Consider the following 19,404-nt stretch of genomic DNA (forward strand, 5'->3'; position numbering starts at 1 on the left):
AGAATTTACCTTTGTTATCTCTGTTTCTACGAAGTCCATAGGGTCCACAGGTGGCCGCCCTGACGCACCTGGCTTCATATGGGCTGTTACTGGTCACCGGTTTCCAGTCTCCTCCTCTGCGAGTACAGTTATTGAGTGTTTCAGTCTTCTCTCTCTCTTTCCTCCTTTGGCTACTTACAAACTGAGGTGCCTCTGGCTTGGAGGTGTGGTTATAAGGGAGAGTGGACCAGTGCACATCCCGGGATCTAAAAGCTTTAACTGCGTGGTGCCCGGATTTGGTTCCCAACCTATACCCCAAGGTCAACCCTGTGGACCCTATGGACTTCGTAGAAACAGAAACAACAAAGGTAAATTCTTACCATATCTCTTGTTGTTCAATACCTTTGAATTCATAGGACCTCAAGGCTCTTATTGTGACACTATTGAAAGAGTCATGGAATGCTGTGATTTAGAATTCCATTTTTAAAGCGGAATTCAATTCAGCGCGATACTGATTAGCCACGGAAGGGAGCTCCCGGAGCTATTCATTTCTGCGAGCTGTTAAGTCGGAGAATGGCAGTTCTCGCGACTCACCCTGGGTGTTTAGTCACCAGAACCGACAATCTCTGACTTAAGTGCTGGCCGCGCTGTTAGCACCGCGCTAAGCCTGCAAACAGCTGTGCACCCGGCACTTGTTGGATTTCTCCTCCTATTCCCAGGGTGGTGCAAGAAGAAATCCTTTAGCCCGTCGAAACAGAGTGGTGAATTAAACAGCTTTTTTTCAATATAATCAAGTCCACAAGGACATGTGACCATATAACACTACAAAGGTGGAGTTGCAGGTATAGGATTGGATTTTGCTTGGCTATTACCAGCAAACATTTTAGCTCCCTTGTCAACAAACTTTCATAATTTACAACCTCCACAGGGTAAACAACGCTTCAAATCTCCTAGTGCTAATTAATCAGTAGAGTCTGCTGGTGCATCCTAGTCACATCACATTGCAACTTAGACACATTTTCAGGCAAAAAAAAAAAAAAAGACGCCCAACACTAGCAGAGGATTAATGTTTTTTCTCTGAGTTCATGTTTCATGTGAATTCTAGTAAAGTGCAGATTGATCCACTGCCGGCAAGCTGAATTCCTTAACTGACATCAGCCGATGTCACCTGAGCTGTGTGTCATTCACCCTAGGCCAGTGGTTCCCAAACTGTGTGCCACGGCACCCTGGGGTGCCTCGGGACAGTTGCAGGATGCCTCAGGTTGGTGGTCCAGCACCAAATCAAATTCTTTATGGTCAATGTAATGTAAATATGTGGACAAACAGAAGCACAAACCTGTCCACCATCACATAACTGACCCTAAGGATTACAGGTAGCACAATTTACTTCACTTTAATACTTTACTACTTTTTTTCGGAATTTCTCAATAACAAACGTTTGGCTTAGGGGTGCCGTGAAAACAATGCTGAGGCACTAGGGCGCCGTGATTCAAAAAAGTTTGGGAACCACTGTCCTAGGCCATTGCCAGGCATAAAAGCCTTGCCCTACACCAGACTAAAATCTACATTTTTATTCCATAAGAAAATGTAAGTGAAAGCCCAGAAGTTACAATAGAACATGTTGGCAGCACAGTTACAATGGTTAGTTTGCTACCTCACAGCACTGAGTTATTAGGTTCAATTCTCAAAGCAGTTATCTGTGTGGAGTTGGTCTGTATTCCCAATGTTTAAAGTGATAAAAATAACTTAACTGTTAGAATGCATTTACTATGAATAACACTCAGAAGATAAGCAATATGATAAATAAAATAGACTTTAGTTATTTTATATTTTTATTTCTCATCTTATCAAAACTTTTCCAAATCATAAGAATTATGGATCCACTTCCCCAAAAAGAGACATAATAGAAAATTTTTACTCAACGTTTAACTCCCTTCCAAAACTTACACTATCAGGGGGGTAGGGTTGTAGACTGAAGTCTCCCCAATCGTAGCTACACAGGGCTGTCACATTAGTGGGCTGTCCCTGCACCTAGGCAGATACAGGCAGAGTAAACACGGGCAGAGGTGATGGGGTGTTGCTTGTCAAATTTATCTTTTTATTAAATTTAGTTTCTGATTAGAAGAGACTCACATTCTTTAAGATGGCTGCAGCTCATATGTAAACCTAGTCACCCCTTCAGCTCACATGTTAGAGATATGGATTTAGGTAAATGTTAGGGAGACATGGTGGAAAGGCAGGTAAGGGTTGGACCTAGTGGGCAGATTGCAAACACTGACCTAGTCAGAGGAGTAGGTGCAGATTCTCAGCATTTTTGGGACAGACGACCGTACATGATTCATCTATATACACACAGACGACAGTAAGTGCAGGAGGGCAGTACCCATAGACAGTCACACATATATACACATACTCAAACAGACATACAGTCATCGCTTTCTACACTTCCCCTGATCACTTTATTCTTAGATTTGGTCCATGAACTGAGTTCACTGTACAGTATCTCAAATCTTGGGATCCACTGCCCTTTCCACCACTCCCTTCCCAACAAGACTTAGTGCATCAATGATGTTATCGCAGGGACATTGTGAAATCTGAAGCAATGTTCACTCCTGGCTTTCGTACGGTAATCACTGACATTTGTGCATCGTAATCAAACTCCAACTGCGTTTGTGAGCCACCTACGGAGAGAAAGGTGACATTTATACAAAGATAATATATACAAGTGTCAGCAAGTATATTGTACTGCCCCTGGGACAGTACAGGCTGCCATTTTTGTGGAACAACGAATATTCACCAAGAAGAGAAGTAGTTTGTCACTGAGCATTCACCATAGCTATATTAATCAATCTAAATTATGGAGTCCCCTAAATGATAAAATAGATTTTGCAAATTGATAAAATAAACCTGCTAAGGATAAAAACAAGAAGGGTATTTTTTTTTCACTTATAGGTGGGTACACACCTAGCAGTTATATCTGTAGATGATGGTCATTCATATACATTGAACAACCATCATCTTACAGGCAGCCGAGGGTCCCGCTGGCCGGGTGGCAGGTCTGCCCCCTCCCAGCGGCAGCATGTGTACTGGCAAGGTGCAAACCTCAGAGTCTGACCTTCTGCGAGAGGTTAGGATTTAGCAGAATAGGGGGAAGGCGATAGACAAACTGGAAAAGCCATGCACACGGCATCTATTCACCCGGTGTTATCGGTCACCACAACTCTTCCCATCCGTGGGACAGTGCGGCCCGCACGTGGGGAAGACTCAGGGTATGCGGATTTAGCAGGGCTCTGCTACAAGGGCAGGGCGCATTTTGCCCTTTTAAAATGAGGCCGGGCGCTGCGCCCAGCTAAAACATGCTAGCGGGAACACTACATATTAGATAATTACCACATTCTTAGAGAAGCCTTTAAAAACAGAAGCAAAATAACCTATGGATAGATATACAATTGTGTACACATTCAGCATAGCCAACCTTATTCTATCACCATGTGTTGTGTATCAACTCTTATCCCACTTATTATTGTCCAATCACTAAATACACAGTAGAGCTACTATTTTGAAATGAATGGACTTGCAATTCAGCTTGACATGCAGAAAACAGGATTTTGGTACTTACCGATAAATCCCTTTCTCCGATTCCACAGGGGACACTGGAGTTCAAGACACTGGGGTATAGACGGTTGTAGAGCAGAGCCTGGCACTTAATTTAGAAGTGTGACTGGCTTCTCCCCCTCTATGCCCCATCAGCCCCAATTTAAGAACTGAGCCTGAGAGGAGACGGAGGACAACAGGAAAACGAGAAGACCACAGAACGGAACAAGACCGAACGAAGGAGAACAGAGGAAACCACTGCAGGGGATCATGCAGTCACACAACCATAGAAGGAACCAAACAACTGGCAGGTACGCAGCGCTGGGCGGGCGTCCAGTGTCCCCCTGTGGAATCGGAGAAAGGGATTTATCGGTAAGTACCAAAATCCTGTTTTCTCCTTCATCCACTAGGGGACACGAGTTCAAGACAGTGGGGACGTCCCAATGCCAACCTCCCGGGTGGGAAGCGCAGAGAACATGCTGACCTTTAGGCCAACTGAAACAGGGACCGCCAAAAACCAGAGGTTCAATGGAAGACAAGAGCTGAGGATCAAGTGGTGTGAGCCAGGAGACAATCAGAACTCCCTGCGGAACAGACACAGATTTTCCACAACTTACAGCGTAAATAGAATGGAATAAGCGGCTAGCGAGAAAACACCTTCAGGTGAGAAGCATCAGAACACTGTAAACTCAGCTAAAAACAGACCAAGCCAGACTGTTGGGAGCAGAGAACTCCAACCCGAATCCATATGAGAAGGGCAGTAACCCGAGAACAAACTCGAATAAACTGTACCAGATTCAGAAACAGGAAGCTGCAACAGTCGTAGATAGCAGAATACCAGCACTGTTGGACATAATCATAAAGATACAAGTATAACTATACCAATCTACAGAAACAAAGCTGATCCTGTCCACAGACTCCTAACAAGGAGTATGCAGGGAGGCAAAAATCAAGGCCGAACAGTCACCATGAACCAATCTGGAGGTCCGACTACTACAAGTTGTAAACCAGCGGAAGAGACCATAGAAGTCTCCGAGTGGAGATCACACTGGGAGTGAGGTCGAGGCAGCTTCGAGAGGATTGAGATTACAATACCTTTCAGAGGGTCAGACAGCAGAACGACCCATTCCAAAAACAAGAGTAGAAAACCACGACTGAACACCTGCGGCTGAAAAGAAAATCACAGCCACAAACTCCAAAACAACAGACAACTCCCACCATGATGGAAGAGCGTAGTCATTACCAACTGCTGGCCTGAACATATTATGAAACAACCAGGATACCCTAGTAAAGAGCACAGCTGCAACAGCCACCCAGGGAGAGCTACCAATATAGGAAAGCATTCCATACTGCAAGGCTAGAGTACTGGGACAACCCTGAAGGTACCAATCAGGTACCCCTCAATGTGATGAAAACATCAACAATACTGAATAGAAAATCCACCAGGCCCCCTGCGTAGGACATAGAAACTGTCACATTTTAATGTAAAGATGTGCACTAGTTCCAGTAGAATGTCACTAATCTTAATGTTGAAACTATGCACCAGGGAAGCTCTAAAGTGTAGAGCCAACTGATTAAAAGAGCGGATGGCTGCTAGGATCGCAGCTAGGGTGTATAAGGGAGGGGAGGGTGTATAAGGGAGAATAACGGTTATGCAATGTCAGGTTGGGCATTAGTGGGGAAAGCCCGCTTACCTGTGGAGTAGCTTCAGTGGGCCAAGACCCAATGCTCCACAGCACGGACTTCAGTCTGGAGATGTTGCAGTAGAAAACAATGTTAGTGGAGACAAGAAGGGAATACAACAGGGACCCTTGATGAAGGTAGACGAAACGGTTGTCGGGGCTGATCCGGGTTCAGAGCATGGCTCCCCGGTTTTTTTTCACATGTGCATCTGAACTGCTAGAACTGCTAAGTATCATCTATCATGTATTCAATTCAGTCAGTACTTATACCCGTTATGGCTCTACGTGGACATTTTTTGTGATGGTTTATTAAATCAACATGTTTTGAACACTGCGGTGTGCTGGTCCTGGTTCCATTTTGTCACTATATGTATATTTGGATTTCTTCTAACCTTGCACCTGCTGACCTGCTAATTAACTGAGTGCGCTCCATTTCTCCCGATTTTATTATCTATATATCTATATATATATATATATATATATATATCTATATCTATATATATATACATACATATATACAGACACATACATATATATATATACACATACATACACAAGAAGGCCCCAGTAACGTATAGGGTTCATAATAGAAGCAATGCCTTAGGGAATTGTGTCTATCACTATGTAAGCTGCAGAACATTACTCTAGTCTATAGAGCCACCGTTTAATTATATTATATATATATATATACACATACATACACACACACACACACATATATATATACTCACATATATATATATATATATGGATAAGCCGACAGCTTTAGGTAATCCCGGGCGGCTTCCCATCCTAGGGATTATAGGTATATACACACACACACCCATATGCAAAACCTTAGGGAGAGAAGTGCAAGCGGAGTTATCGTACCAACTACCGCATCAGGAGAGACCAGTCTCCGATTGCAGAATCTTTCTTTCAAATATGCTAGGTACCAGACATAAAACTGATAACAGATCCTACCTCTGCCTTTATGGTAAGCATAAGAAGCGAAAAATAGATATATATCTCCACATATACATATGCGTACCTACATACAAGATTGGTAGGTAACGATAATATGTAAAATTAGAACATGAGCAATAGTTAGAGCCATGGAAGGAAGGAACTGAGGGCCTGATTCAGAGCCGCTCATAAGCGGCTGCTCATTCGCTCCGAGCGATGTTCGCACATCTGCGCATGGGTCGTAATGCGCATGCGCCAACCAGTCAGTGCGGTCGGAAATCGTGTGTTCGGAAAATAGCGAGTGCCTGCTAATTTGAGTGACAGGATGAGGAGTTTGTGGGTGGTAACAGGGGAAGGTGCTTGAAAACAGGGAGTGGAGATCCGAACGCAGGCGTGCCAAACGGTCAAAACGGGTGTTTAATGGGTGTGCATAATTAACAAAGCAGCGTCATCGGCCACGTCACTTGGTTGTCTCTTAGCCTGAACTGTTCGCATGATTGCGGTAGGAAAATCCAACCACAAGCACTGCGAGCAGTTCAGACGCCTTTCGATGTACTCGATTAAGCTAATAAATAGCGGAGATGATGTATGATGCGAACGACCAGGGGGCGTTTTTACAAAATAGCGAGCGCATATTTAGTTCGCTTGCTCAGGCGTCAACAGACCGCAAAGAGCGAGCGCTCTATTAAAATATTCTGAACGAGCTAGCGCAAATAGCGTCCGGCTCTGAATCAGGCCCTGAGCCCACAGGACTAACTCCAGCATGTATATGTTCTATAGCAAGGCTTAGGATAAATATATCTTCTGTTACTCGTGTGCTCATCTTATTAGTTGAGCTATATTTGTGTGCAGAAGAGTAACAATCTACCTACTAAAGGGATTACTGCCCCTGAAAAGTGAGCTGTGTACTAACAGAGTCCTCCCAACATATTAAAAGGGAGACCTGCCCCTTGAGGAAATCCACAGTGCACTCCCCCCATCTAAACAGGGGATAAGGCCTGTCGCTTAGAGAAGTGGGCGTCCCAGCCTCTAATGCTGGGCCACAGGGATGGTAAGCCCAGTATGGGATTCCAGTTCCTGATATGAATGATTCGGGAGGACCTGACACAAGGCCTGCCCCCTCAGTCAACACTGGGTTGAGAACCAACCCAATGGGGAGTACTCCACACCCACAGATATCGTTCCAATATTTTTGTATATGTGCTGCCGAAGCGTGCACTGGAACGCTTGTCATCCTTGCGCAGTGTGCTAATTAACCTCTCTGGAATAAGGCTTGTCCATAGACTACCCGATTAGCAGAGATAGTAGAAAAAAGGTATACATATTACATATACACACATATACACACATATCACACACACATGCGGTGGACACTATGCTCTGGGGGTCGGGCCTGGTCTCGAACCTGGGTATACGGCCCCCAGACAGGGAATTAAGGGCACACGTCACTGTGCCTCCAAGACCACTGGCAGCGGGACAGTAGGCGCTTAAACGTCATTTATACTGACTCACGGCCTATTGTCTCCTCTTGCTGACTGCCTATACACCCTATATGAGATTACATAAACATCTACATACACACACAACACGTACATATACATGTGTTGCAGAAGTGAAGGGAAAGCCTCTTACACTGCGCTAGGGTAGAAGATTATACCGCGCTGTGTGCGCAAAATGTCCATGCTAGCCTGGAATCCTGGATACCATAAGCTGTCCCCTCAACAGAACCGCATAAAGCGGAGTCTTAGTGCACCCGCAAGCGTGAGGTTAGGGGAGGGGCAGCAATAACCATCAGTGCAGCAGGTGTTGGGGCAATGAGCTATACTGCTATGGAGGGCGCCGAAGCGCTTAAACACGAGTGCCCCGAAGTAGCTAACGCCGGAGCGTATACATTAAGGCACCGCCTCAGCAGACTAACAGCTACGCTAAGTGGCTAACTATATGCAGGCTGCAGGGGCAGAACTATAGGAGACAATGGAGGCGCCTGCCGCTGGGCTCCAGCTCTGAAGGGGACCTCCTCCATTGTCCACAACATATTCACCCCACTTAGGGCTGTAGCTATGTACCTGGAGTGTACCGTCACGGCCGCCCAATACATGGCACCCCCTCCCAGCATCTGAGAAGCCACCATAGAGCTTAGTGTCAGACCATCAGCTGCTGCCTTCGTCTATCTATAGCCTGTCTGCATGCAAAATGCTACATTACAGTGTCAGTGACTGTGACGGGGTGGGGGCACTAAATTATAATTTGCCTCTGGGCACCTGGGATGAATTTACGCCACTGGCAGGCTGCCTTAGTGCTACTGGCGCTGTACCTACTGTGACAGATCCAGCACTTTCAGTAAGTGACAGCGCAGTCAGCCGACTGTCACCTACCTGTGATACAACAGTGAACGGAGCTACAACACCCATCTCCCCATTGTGGGAGGAGGGGTAGGAGACCCGGACTCAGCCGGCTACTTTATTATCTCTCCCGAGCGGGAGTGTGTCAGCGCTGTGCTGCGCGACGGACCCCACTTAATAGAAGAGGGAGTTGATTTTACTACCCTAACGAGGGAAGCGGGGCTCTCTTGCAGGCGCTGGTCCGCGCTGCATACATCAATGTGTGTAGGCGTCGGGACACGGGGAACGCTCACGAGTGAAAACTCGGCTCCTCACAATCTTAAAAGAACACCTCTCCTGCTAAGCAGGAGAGGAGAGCATAAGCAGATCCTGAAATGACTGCCGGCTATGCTCCGGCAGGATTTCAATGTGTTGCTGCAGAGCATACCCCTCATGAGGGGGAGGGTCCGATCCGATACATATGGCGTCGCTGTGCAGGACGCGCCATAACTGTTTAGGGCGTGTCTCAAAGCCGGGTCCGTGCGCGGACGAAGATAGCGGAACTTATGAGTCACGGCTGCCCGCCTTACAAACTCCAGGAGGGCAAGCGCCATCGGCGCTTCTTTTCCAGCAGCGCTGACAGCCGCGTGATGCACACAGCACGGCAGTCAGGGAGAGCCGACTATAAAAGGCGCCGCTAGTATGCATGACGCGCCATTTCCGCCCCAGTGATGACCGGGGATTCTGTACAGCACCTGGTGACCCAAAGTCAAGGTGAGGGTGTGCGGGGGGAGGGGAAGTAGGGCCCTCCTACAGTGACAGTGTCACTGAGCCCAGTTATACATCCACTGCTCCTGCTAATCAGGAGCAGTGGTCATACTCACAGCTGCTGCGGCCGGGATACTGGGCTGAGGGGGCGGAGAGGAACCCGGGCACATGCCGATGTCAGCAGTGGCGGGTCTTCTCGGGGTCCGATGACTCCATTGCTGTGTGACCCCTCCTCGGGGTCACCGGACACAGGCTGCAGTAGCCGTGGTGGTGCCCTTCCCGGCGGCTCCCACGTAGCAGGCAGACTGCCACAGTAAGCAGCCTGCCTGTCCTCATGCTTGTAAATAAATAAAAAAAATATGACAAAGGCTGGAGACAGCCTGATGTGCGACCGGCTCTCTCGGGCACATTCTAAAAACTGGGGCTGATGGGGGAGGAGCCAGTCACACTTCTAAATTATTTAAAGTGCCAGGCTCTGCTCTACCACCGTCTATACCCCACTGTCTTGAACTCCAGTGTCCCCTAGTGGATGAAGGAGAAATAAGTACCCAATGTCTTCCCTGAAAAGTGGTCCACAAAGGGTCAGTGAGGTAACGCACATCTCCCCCTCCCATAGAAAGTGTTTCTTGCCGTCTGGAGCTTACCTGGCTGGTGAAGGGTTATGCTGTTCGGTTTAGCAGCTCCAATTATCACTATTCTTTCTAACCAGCTGTGTGTCTCAAAGTTTCCAAGAGAATCTAGGGAACTGATAATGCATTTAGATTAGTTGTTGTTTTCTACTAATACCAAGGTACCAATACTTCAGTCATTTCATTCTTTTCTCCTTATCCTTCCCTGGGATAGATCTAGTATTGATAGGTTACATGAGCCACTGGGCATGTATAGTTTCCCCCATCTTGCCCCACCCTCACCTCGAGTTGAGCCGTCCTTGGCTGTAGCTGAATTTTCGATACAAGAATTCATTTTGCTGGTAGTTGAAGGTGTGGCCATCGTCTAAGTACAGATCACCTTGTGCTTCACCCTACAAATAAGGGAAAATTCCAATAGTAAAACAAGCCCCAGACTGGGGGAGCCTGGACAGTGCAGGACATGTAGGTCAAATACAGTGAAACATGGCAAATTCTAACCTGCAGGTCCAGTGCCACATATAAAGTAAATGGATCATCCTGCATACAATCAGATGAACGTCTGGGACGATTCTTACGAGGGATTATAGATCCACCAAGTTGATATACTGGTATCTGGAAAGAGAGTTGTGTGACTGTCACAAGCAGACACTATAAAAAAGATCTCACAAAATATCAATGGCAAAGTCAGTATGGGGAAAGAAAACCTGGAAGAGATTAGTTTAAATACGGATGTTTCTCAGCAGTTCTATGAATTTTAAGAGAAAACAAGAGATATGGTAAGAACTTACCTTTGTTATCTCTGTTTCTACGAAGTCCATAGGGTCCACAGGGTTGACCTTGGGGTATAGGTTGGGAACCAAATCCGGGCACCACGCAGTTAAAGCTTTTAGCTCCCAGGATGCACTTGGGTCCACTCTCCCTATAACCCCGCCCCCCAGCCAGAGGCACCTCAGATTGTAAGTAGCCAAAGGCCGGAGGAGGAGAGAAAAAGAGAGAGAAAACTGGAACACTCTAGAACCATACTCACAGAAAAGGAGACGGGAAGCCGGTGACCAGTAACACAGCCCATATGAAGCCAGGTGCGTCAGGGCGGGCGCCCTGTGGACCCTATGGACTTCGTAGAAACAGAGATAACAAAGGTAAGTTCTTACCATATCTCTTGTTTTCTACTTCAGGGTCCATAGGGGGTCCACAGGGTTGACCTTGGGGATGTCCCAAAGCAGTTCAACCAAGGGTGGGGACGCTCCTGTGCTGAGAGGAGAATCCGTCGCCAAAAAGGAAGCATCCTGAGAGGCAAAGGAAACCAATGCCTAGAACCTTAAAAAGGTATGGACAGAAGACCACGTGGACACCTAGTAAGGCAAAACAGCCGAGGCGCCACGACGAGCCGCCCACGAGGGTTACACGGCCCGAGAAAAAAACAAGCCTCAACGACAGAAATGCCCACCCATGGGTAGGCCCCTGAGGAAGACATACGAGGCCATCCAGTCAACATTTCATTATAGGCCGGCCATCGTTTCCTGTTAAAACCAGAAACCGCAGACCACCAATAAGGAGTCCGCTTACCATAAGGAACTTGAACGGATCACATAAAGCCAAAGAGGCCGGACCACAGTCCATGAGGCCACAACAGCCGAGAGGACTGGGAACTGAATGGCCATACCATAAGTTCCAGAATAATATGGAACCTAAAAACCACTTTAAGAAGAAACACAGGGCGAGAGCAACTCACACCCTGACATGATGCCCTCCAGAAGAGGGAGCCACATGAGAACGCTCCCCATTCAGACACTCTCCTGGTTGATTTAAACACCCTGAGAGAGAGAGAGAGAGAGAGAGAGAGAGCTTAAACAATAGACCATGTAATGGCTATCACAACCAGCGGTTCCATGGACTGTCCCCGGAGGGAACAAAGAACCACTACTAACTCCCCAGGAGTCCCTAGGGAGGATAAGTGGAGACATAATCCAGAAAACACTCCAAAGGATGAACTGGATACCAGAGCGGAGCAATTCCATATCTTAACCATACCGACAGTGTAGAGATCCGCACTGTCAGGAAGGCCAGGCCAAGGGTGAAACCCAAGCCAGCTGGAAGGAATGCCAGAATATCTGGAAATCCTGGACACCGGAGGATCGTATCGACAGGTACGATACCATAAGAATTATGTATGCCACAGTCCGTGGCAGATCCCAGCAAAGTCTGGCCTATCTGCTCTAAACATCTCAATGAAGACAGAGCCAGGGAAGCCCGAGGACCACAGTAGGGGCGCAGTTAAAGACAAGCGATCCAGATCCAGGGAAAAACAAGGACCCTGAGACAACAGGTCCAGATAGTGAAGCAGTAGGAACGGAGCATCGAGGAGGAGACTCCGAAAATCTTAGTACCAGTGATGTCTGGGACGACCTGGAGCCCCCAGAAGGAAAGCCCCTCCGTCTCGAATTAAACTTCCGAAGACCTCGAGGAAGAAGGGAGACCGGAGGACACAGGTACACAAAGTGGAAGGACCACTTCACTGACAAAGAGTCACTGAAGGTAGCTTCAGTACTCCTAGAGCTGGACTGTAACACCGGTAATGTGTGATCGAGTCAGAAGGCCATGGGGATCAATCCCCTCAGGGAGGCCCCCTCTGCTCACCAGGAGTTGAAACCTCTCTTGGAGAAGAGACTAGTCCCCGGGATGCACGCCGTGACGGCTGAGGAAGCCCGCTTCCCAATGGAGAGCTCCGGGAATAAACACCGCAGAGTTGGCCAGGAGAAGACCCTTGGACTATGTCAGAATGGGTGACATTCCTAACATTGCCACCCAACTACCAGTGTTGCCTAGATGGAAGCCACTGTTGTGACACTGTCGGACTGAACCTATTCAGGTTAACCGTGACAAATGGGTTAGGCCAGAGTGAAAGTCCAAGACAGCTTAAAGTATCAACAAGGTAAGTGGCAGGGCAGAAGCGACAGACGTCCAACTGCCCCGAAATGAATGCGGACCAGACACTGTCTTTAGCAAAGAACACCCTGGACGAGATGGCCATAGCCACCCGGACAGAGACCAACTCGCCTCCGTAGAAAGTATCATCGTTCGAACAGTGATCCGATGGAAAAAACTCGATCCATCTGGAGGGGAGTCAATTATGGCAAGGCCTGGAATGGAACTGAGCACATTCCACCCTACCAAAAGGTAGACACTCTGGTAGACCGCGCATCACAAAGAGTAATGACATATGTCGACTGCGTAGATATCCGCACCCTCGAAGTTGAAGAGTGGAGATCTTGTCTTACGCCAGAAAAATTCTCAGATTCTGAGAATCCAGCAGTGCTCCCAGATGAAGAAAACCCTGTGAGGGATGCAGGGAGGACTTTTCTGTGACGAGAAGAAGCCCCGGTTATCCTGACCTGGCGGTAAAGTACCTTGGTGATCCTGCTAAAAGTAGGAGACCGTCCAGAGAAAGGAGCATTCGGATACACTGAACAGGTGAACTGTCAGAAAATCCATAAAGCTGGTAAACCCCGGTGGAGTTGAGGACAGCCCCAAAAGGCAGAGCCCGAAACTTACAAGTGTTGCTGTGGCACAGCAAACCTGAACCCATGCTGATGAGAGGGCTCTGTATGTACCCGTAGGTACGTATCCTGAATACTCGGATATACCATAAAATCCCCAGGTTCCAAACATCGGATGATGGAGCATGGACGATTCCACCTGAGTCAAGGCACCGTTGGAATCTGATTCAGGGATTTGAGACAGAGTATAGGCAAAGGAGGACCAGTCGGTCACCGCCCCAAAAAGAAAGTAGAACAACCAGTCCCTCACTGAGATAGTGAGGTTGGCCGAAATAGCTCTGCTTACCACAAAGACTGTATAGCTTTCTGGGATTGTAAGGCCCTGATCAGTTCTGAAGAAGGGCCCGTGTACCAATGCCTGTGAGGAGGCTGCATGAGCAATGAGAGGCCGTTGAGAATCAGTACCTCACTCTGGAAATTCCCCAGATGTAGACCTGTCCCGTCAGGCTGAGGGTATATCCTCAGGTGTAGAAACAGGGTCGTCCGGAAGTCCAGGACTGCTCGGTACTGGATATGGTGGCCCCCGTGGAGGCCGACAGCCTAGGAAAAAACAGGCCTTTAGGCTGACCCTGAGGACAAAAAGACTTAACAGAGTTAGTCCGAATGTAGTGGGAGTAGCTAAAGACGGTATCTCCCCATTAGTGATACTGCCAATGATGCAACGATCTTGTCAAGGTCGGGACCAAACAAGAACTTCCCCCTGGAAGGAGTGTGCACCTCTGCTTTCCCATAACGCAGCCATAGGGTACTGCGGCGGATACAGATGCCGCCGAAACCCTGAAAGTTAGAAGACCGGCATCCCATGAGGTAATCCCACATATGACCACTGCATATTTTGTGAGCGGCAAAAAGATATTTGAACCTCAGACGTGTTGGAGGGGAAAAACGTCACAAAAGCATCACCATGCGATGGCCATGGTAGGACGGGCAACAGGCCCTGAAAACGAGTACATTGATTTCAGGCAAAGTTACCACCTACGGATCCGTAAAATCCGTCCAGGCCGGGATGGGAGGCGTATTAATGCCTGTAACCCGATGATTAACATACAAATCCATCCCAGAAGGGGATTTCCATTACTTGTGAGGACCCTCAGGGAATGGGAAACAGGAGGCCTTTGTGACTCCTCGTATCTGGGGACAGCCAGACTCCCGCTATGAGATCCACCCGCTGGGCAGAAAACGGGAGATGTATGATACAGGTGCAGGATCGACATTCTCTATATCCAGAATGAGCCTGGCTACCAGCCCCAAAGCAGGGATAATAATACTTGAGATCGGCTCCCCCCCATGTGAGAGGGAAAGAGCCGAATATACCATCCAGTTCACGGCAGAGCCACTGGTCAGTAACCACAGGGCGTATATCACGCCAATTAGTATTTCGTATAAAACGACATCCACCAGGGTGGCCGTTGTGGTAATCCCTGCAAGGGGAATGACAGACCGATGTGGTATCGGAGGTAATTCATGTACTGTGAAAAACCCCGGCAGGGAGCGATAGTCTGTGACACAGGGGTAAATTGCAAGAAATTGCGAGATACCCCGAGTTCAAAAGGGCAGTATGGTGAAGTAACTCCAAGCGAGTGACGACAATGGGGCCCGCCCGGCGATCCTCAAAGGAGAGGATCCTGAGAAACAACGCCCTTTAAGGGGGTCGTGCAAGGGGCCCGGCACCAGATGGTGCCGCATACGTAAACCTTTCTGAGTTAAAATCCTCCGCACTAATTCCTGCAGGCTATGACTTGCAGGATAGCAATAATGGGTGCAGTATCGTGTGCAATCTCCTGGTCAGATATATCTGACTATCTTGACGGAAATATTAAGCAGCGCCATACCGGTCCTGACTGACGCTAAGATTAGCTGCAGGAACCCATTATCAGCGTACGCAACTCACAGTTCCATCTAAAATATGGCAACGTGCAGCACGCAACAGTATGTGACAAACCTCACAGATATTAACAAATATATATATGTGAGGTCTCAGAACCACCCCAGGTACACCTGTATTAGGGCAGATAAAGAAAAGGGATAGATATACACTGACAGGTGAGAGAAAAAGCAGACAGTCAGCACTAGCATAAGTCACATACAATGCAGAAAAATATATATACATACATAAGCATGACATATAATATACTGCACAATGTCGCTACATTCAACTGCCCAGATTCAGTGTCTGGGAAGGCTATAGCGCTGTGTACACTCACCCAAAATGGCCAGGTACGCAGGGGGACTGGGCTCACTGACATCCTAAGAGTTCTGCAGCACCACAGAGAGAAAATGGCCGCTGGAGACCTCAGAAGAAGCGTGGCCCGCGGAGGAAGCAGCTCAGCGACGCCAGACTGTATTATTGAAAGGCGCGCTGAGCTGAGGGGAGGAGCCGCTAGACAGGGAAGGCTTCCTCCCCTGGCTAGCAATTAACCCCCCGGGATGCCGGCTCCCGCTGCCGCTATAATCCCTGGTGGGCTGTGGACACGCGGGGTATGCCTCCATGGAGGGGGAGCCCGCCGCCACCGCTAGCGCCTCCGGTCTGTCCCCAGAGACCGGAGGCATAAGGCTGCATGTACACGCGGGTCACCGCAAGCGGTGACCACGCGACTTACCTGTCCCCGTTGATCCGGCAGCAGCCCAGGGATTCCTCCAGAGCCCGGCTAGTACAGACTCTGGGGTCCCGCTGCGATCCCCAGATCTGTACTGGCGTCGCAGCGCCGGCGGGGTGTAGGAGCGGCAGCTCAGACGTCCATTGGACAGTCTGATGCTGCCGCTCTGAAGAGTAGTAAAAAAAATAATAAAACAAAACTCTTTTAAGCTTAGAGGCTGCTAAGCAGCCCCCCTGCAGTAACGGTGACCCGACTCCGGCCGGGCACCAACTTAAACTGAGGTGCCTCTGGCTGGGGGGCGGGGTTATAGGGAGAGTGGACCCAAGTGCATCCTGGGAGCTAAAAGCTTTAACTGCGTGGTGCCCGGATTTGGTTCCCAACCTATACCCCAAGGTCAACCCTGTGGACCCCCTATGGACCCTGAAGTAGAAGCAGAGTTTCACACTGTATGGAAAGGGGAGGTTTCAATTGGTCATACTCACTGAACTGCTGGTAACTGGAAGGTAAAACTTTTGTGGAGACTCATATTTCTGATAGTTGTGTACATCATACCAGAGCTGTCAGGAAAGGGACAAAGCAATTAGAGATAGTAGATACAAGATAAATAACATCGGTATCATTGGATATACAGTAGGGGTGACTATTTTCATCTGTCTAGTATCCTGCCAAGTTGCCTCCATTCTAGACAGACCCGCCGGAACGAGGTCTTGTGACAACCAGAACGCAGTAAGGGCTGAATAGGATCCTGGGAAGGGCACAAGTGAACAGTCACTACAAGAGCAGCAGGACTAAAAAGGTGCAGATGCTACCGACACCTCCACAGGTTCTGCTCCTATGTGCACCCTCCTAAAGTATGGCAACATTGAGCTTAGTCCCTACCAGATAAGTAGAGGAGAGAATACGAATCAGAATCCCAGCTGCTGATCCATGCTAGTGACTGGGAAAGGATGTTTGTGAGATATAGAAGTGCTTTGTATTTGCCGTGTGGTGACCGCTCGAGAAAGAAAAAACAAGTGAGAATATAATCGCTGGTGAACTTACCTTTCCTGTCCCTGGCAGATATATCTGCACTCCTTGGGCTTTAGCCTCGGTCACAGGGTGCACCAAAAGAGCGGGGCCTATATGGGAATGATAGATACAAACAAAAGTATTACTATATAAATGAAAAACTATAAATGTCAGCATAAACGCCTCTCTGCTTATAATATAGATGCACAAGATGTAATACACATATACACAAATCACTTACCCAACATGTATTGATCATCGATAGTAAATGTGGAAACATCTGAAGGAAATTCAACCCAGAGAGGCCTAGAAAACAGAACACAGGATAAGCTTACATATCACAGATCGTACCCACTTTATCCCAGTGATGGTCTAGCACATGTGGGGTTAGGGAGGCAATGTATATAGCGTAATTCCGGGATTACTACATACATTTAGGGTCTCATATTACCAAGCCAATGAATTTCATTGCATGAGACCATTTCGGAAACTATTTCTAACAATGTATTTAGGATTTCTGTGAGATTTGTTGGAATATGGCGTTTTGCTATCATATCATTTTTGTGTTCAAACTAAAATGAAGTTTCAAATTAATAAATCTGAAAAAGGTAATTTCATCTAGTATTCCGAGAGATCGGTGCAGAAACAATTCTCATCTCACCACAAATAAGTGAGTGAAGCCCTAAATGCTTAACCTTTAATATTACATTCAGTGTACACTATATACATTTCCTTCCTTGCCCCATGAGTCTTCCATCACATGTACTCTCTAAAGAGAGACTGCAACCCCTTCATCACAACTGGCTGCAAATGGGTGAGAGCAATTTTAATAACTTCTGATAGCCTGGAGCAGCGATGGTTCCTTCACATCCACTTTTTCTCACCACCTAAACACTCTCTCTGCTCATCTCCAGAAAACGCCTTTCATTCATCAGTCTGCATTCCGAGAAAAACCTACGCCTCTCACCTCATAACAGGCTCTGCATCCCGATTTGCTTTGTAGAAGAGGGTGTACCAGTAGGGGAGTAGAGCATATCTCTGTAAGAGTGCCTCCCGTATGATATCAGTATTCGCTTCTCCATGCAACCATGGCTCACGTCTCGGTGTATCTAAGTGAGCGTGAGCCCGGAAGAAAGGCTGATATGCTCCAGCTTGATACCAGCGAACAAGCAATTCAGGTTCTGGGGCTTTAAAGAACCCTCCAACATCAGCTATAAAGAGAGAAAAAGCAAAGAAATAAAAGATAAAACTACTACAAACACCAACAACCACCGCCACCCACAAGGCACGATCAGGCTGCACAAACCTCCGCAGAAAGATATGCCAACTAAAGCCAGACTCAGGCACATGGGGATGGATACTTTCAAGTGATCCCACTCAGCAGCATTATCACCTGTCCACACAGCACCTGAAATACAGAACAATGCAATGCAGCACTAAATGACCTCATGTCCCATCTATAAGACTTTCTGCACACCTCTCACGGGCACTCTTACCATAGCGCTGTGACCCTGCAAAGAAAGCTCGAGTTAAGACGAATGGTCTCTCCTTTCCCCCAGAACGATTAATTAAACCCTCAGCAGTAGCTTGGTGCTGTAAGACAGTCAAATCAAAAAGGAGAATTTTAATATCAGCAGCCAACAGTAAATCCAGAATGGGGCTGTGGATGACATCACGCAGCTAGCTTTAGCCAACTCTGCATGATTAGGTTCCCTAATATTCTGTGCAGGGCTATGGAGTCAGTACACTGAACTCCTGACTAAAACTCCTATTATACTAAACTCCGACATCCTCATAAATGGCAAATGTATATTTATGTAGATTAGTTAGCGATATAAAATGTGCTGTAGTAAAATTGGTATATTCATCACCACAATGTAAGTCAGGCTACTTACATTGAACAATTTTATTAAAAGCTACAGTTTTGTTTTCAACAGAACTTTACTGTCCTTCAAACAGAGAACAACCACTGCATTGCTGGTATTAGTTTCTCTCTTTCTTGGTTTCACCAGCACTTTATTGGCTTTCTCCTCCTCCCGTTTAGTGTTCTTCTGCAGAGACTGAGCTGAGGGAGCACCCTGGAATAATGAATCAGACGTCTGAACGTATATTATGTGATGACCAATATATAAAACTGGTTTCTTGGACCCGGTCACCCTAGTCTCTGCCCTACACTTATCGCATCCAGACCCCACCCCTATACTTACCTTGGCGGCCAATTCTCATCTCCTTTGCAGTGGGAGCGATTGGGTCGATATCAGGTTTCCACTGCGTGCGCATTGAGGCGACAGGACAGACATTTTACAATTACATCGATTATAAAA

At 47.4% G+C, this 19,404-nt stretch overlaps 1 protein-coding gene across 2 annotated transcripts in view; it reads right to left on the reverse strand.

Annotated features, from left to right (window-relative positions):
• Positions 1-1,803: 1,803 nt before the first annotated feature.
• The window catches only part of GANAB (glucosidase II alpha subunit), a 41,326-nt gene continuing 23,725 nt past the window's right edge, over positions 1,804-19,404 (reverse strand). For both annotated transcript variants that reach the window (XM_088468376.1, XM_088468377.1), the window contains 10 exons: positions 18,577-18,673; positions 18,387-18,488; positions 18,048-18,291; positions 17,322-17,386; positions 17,114-17,190; positions 16,555-16,629; positions 10,417-10,530; positions 10,201-10,310; positions 9,934-10,034; positions 1,804-2,660 (listed from right to left, as the gene is read on the reverse strand). In XM_088468376.1, the coding sequence (XP_088324502.1) occupies positions 2,551-2,660; positions 9,934-10,034; positions 10,201-10,310; positions 10,417-10,530; positions 16,555-16,629; positions 17,114-17,190; positions 17,322-17,386; positions 18,048-18,291; positions 18,387-18,488; positions 18,577-18,673 (1,095 nt within the window). In that variant the 3' untranslated portion in view covers positions 1,804-2,550. The remainder of the gene's footprint in view (positions 2,661-9,933; positions 10,035-10,200; positions 10,311-10,416; positions 10,531-16,554; positions 16,630-17,113; positions 17,191-17,321; positions 17,387-18,047; positions 18,292-18,386; positions 18,489-18,576; positions 18,674-19,404) is intronic.

The sequence above is a fragment of the Taudactylus pleione genome, unplaced genomic scaffold, assembly GCF_031769625.1.
Source record: "Taudactylus pleione unplaced genomic scaffold, aTauple2 ptg000085l, whole genome shotgun sequence".
NCBI classification, from domain to species: Eukaryota; Metazoa; Chordata; class Amphibia; order Anura; family Myobatrachidae; genus Taudactylus; species Taudactylus pleione.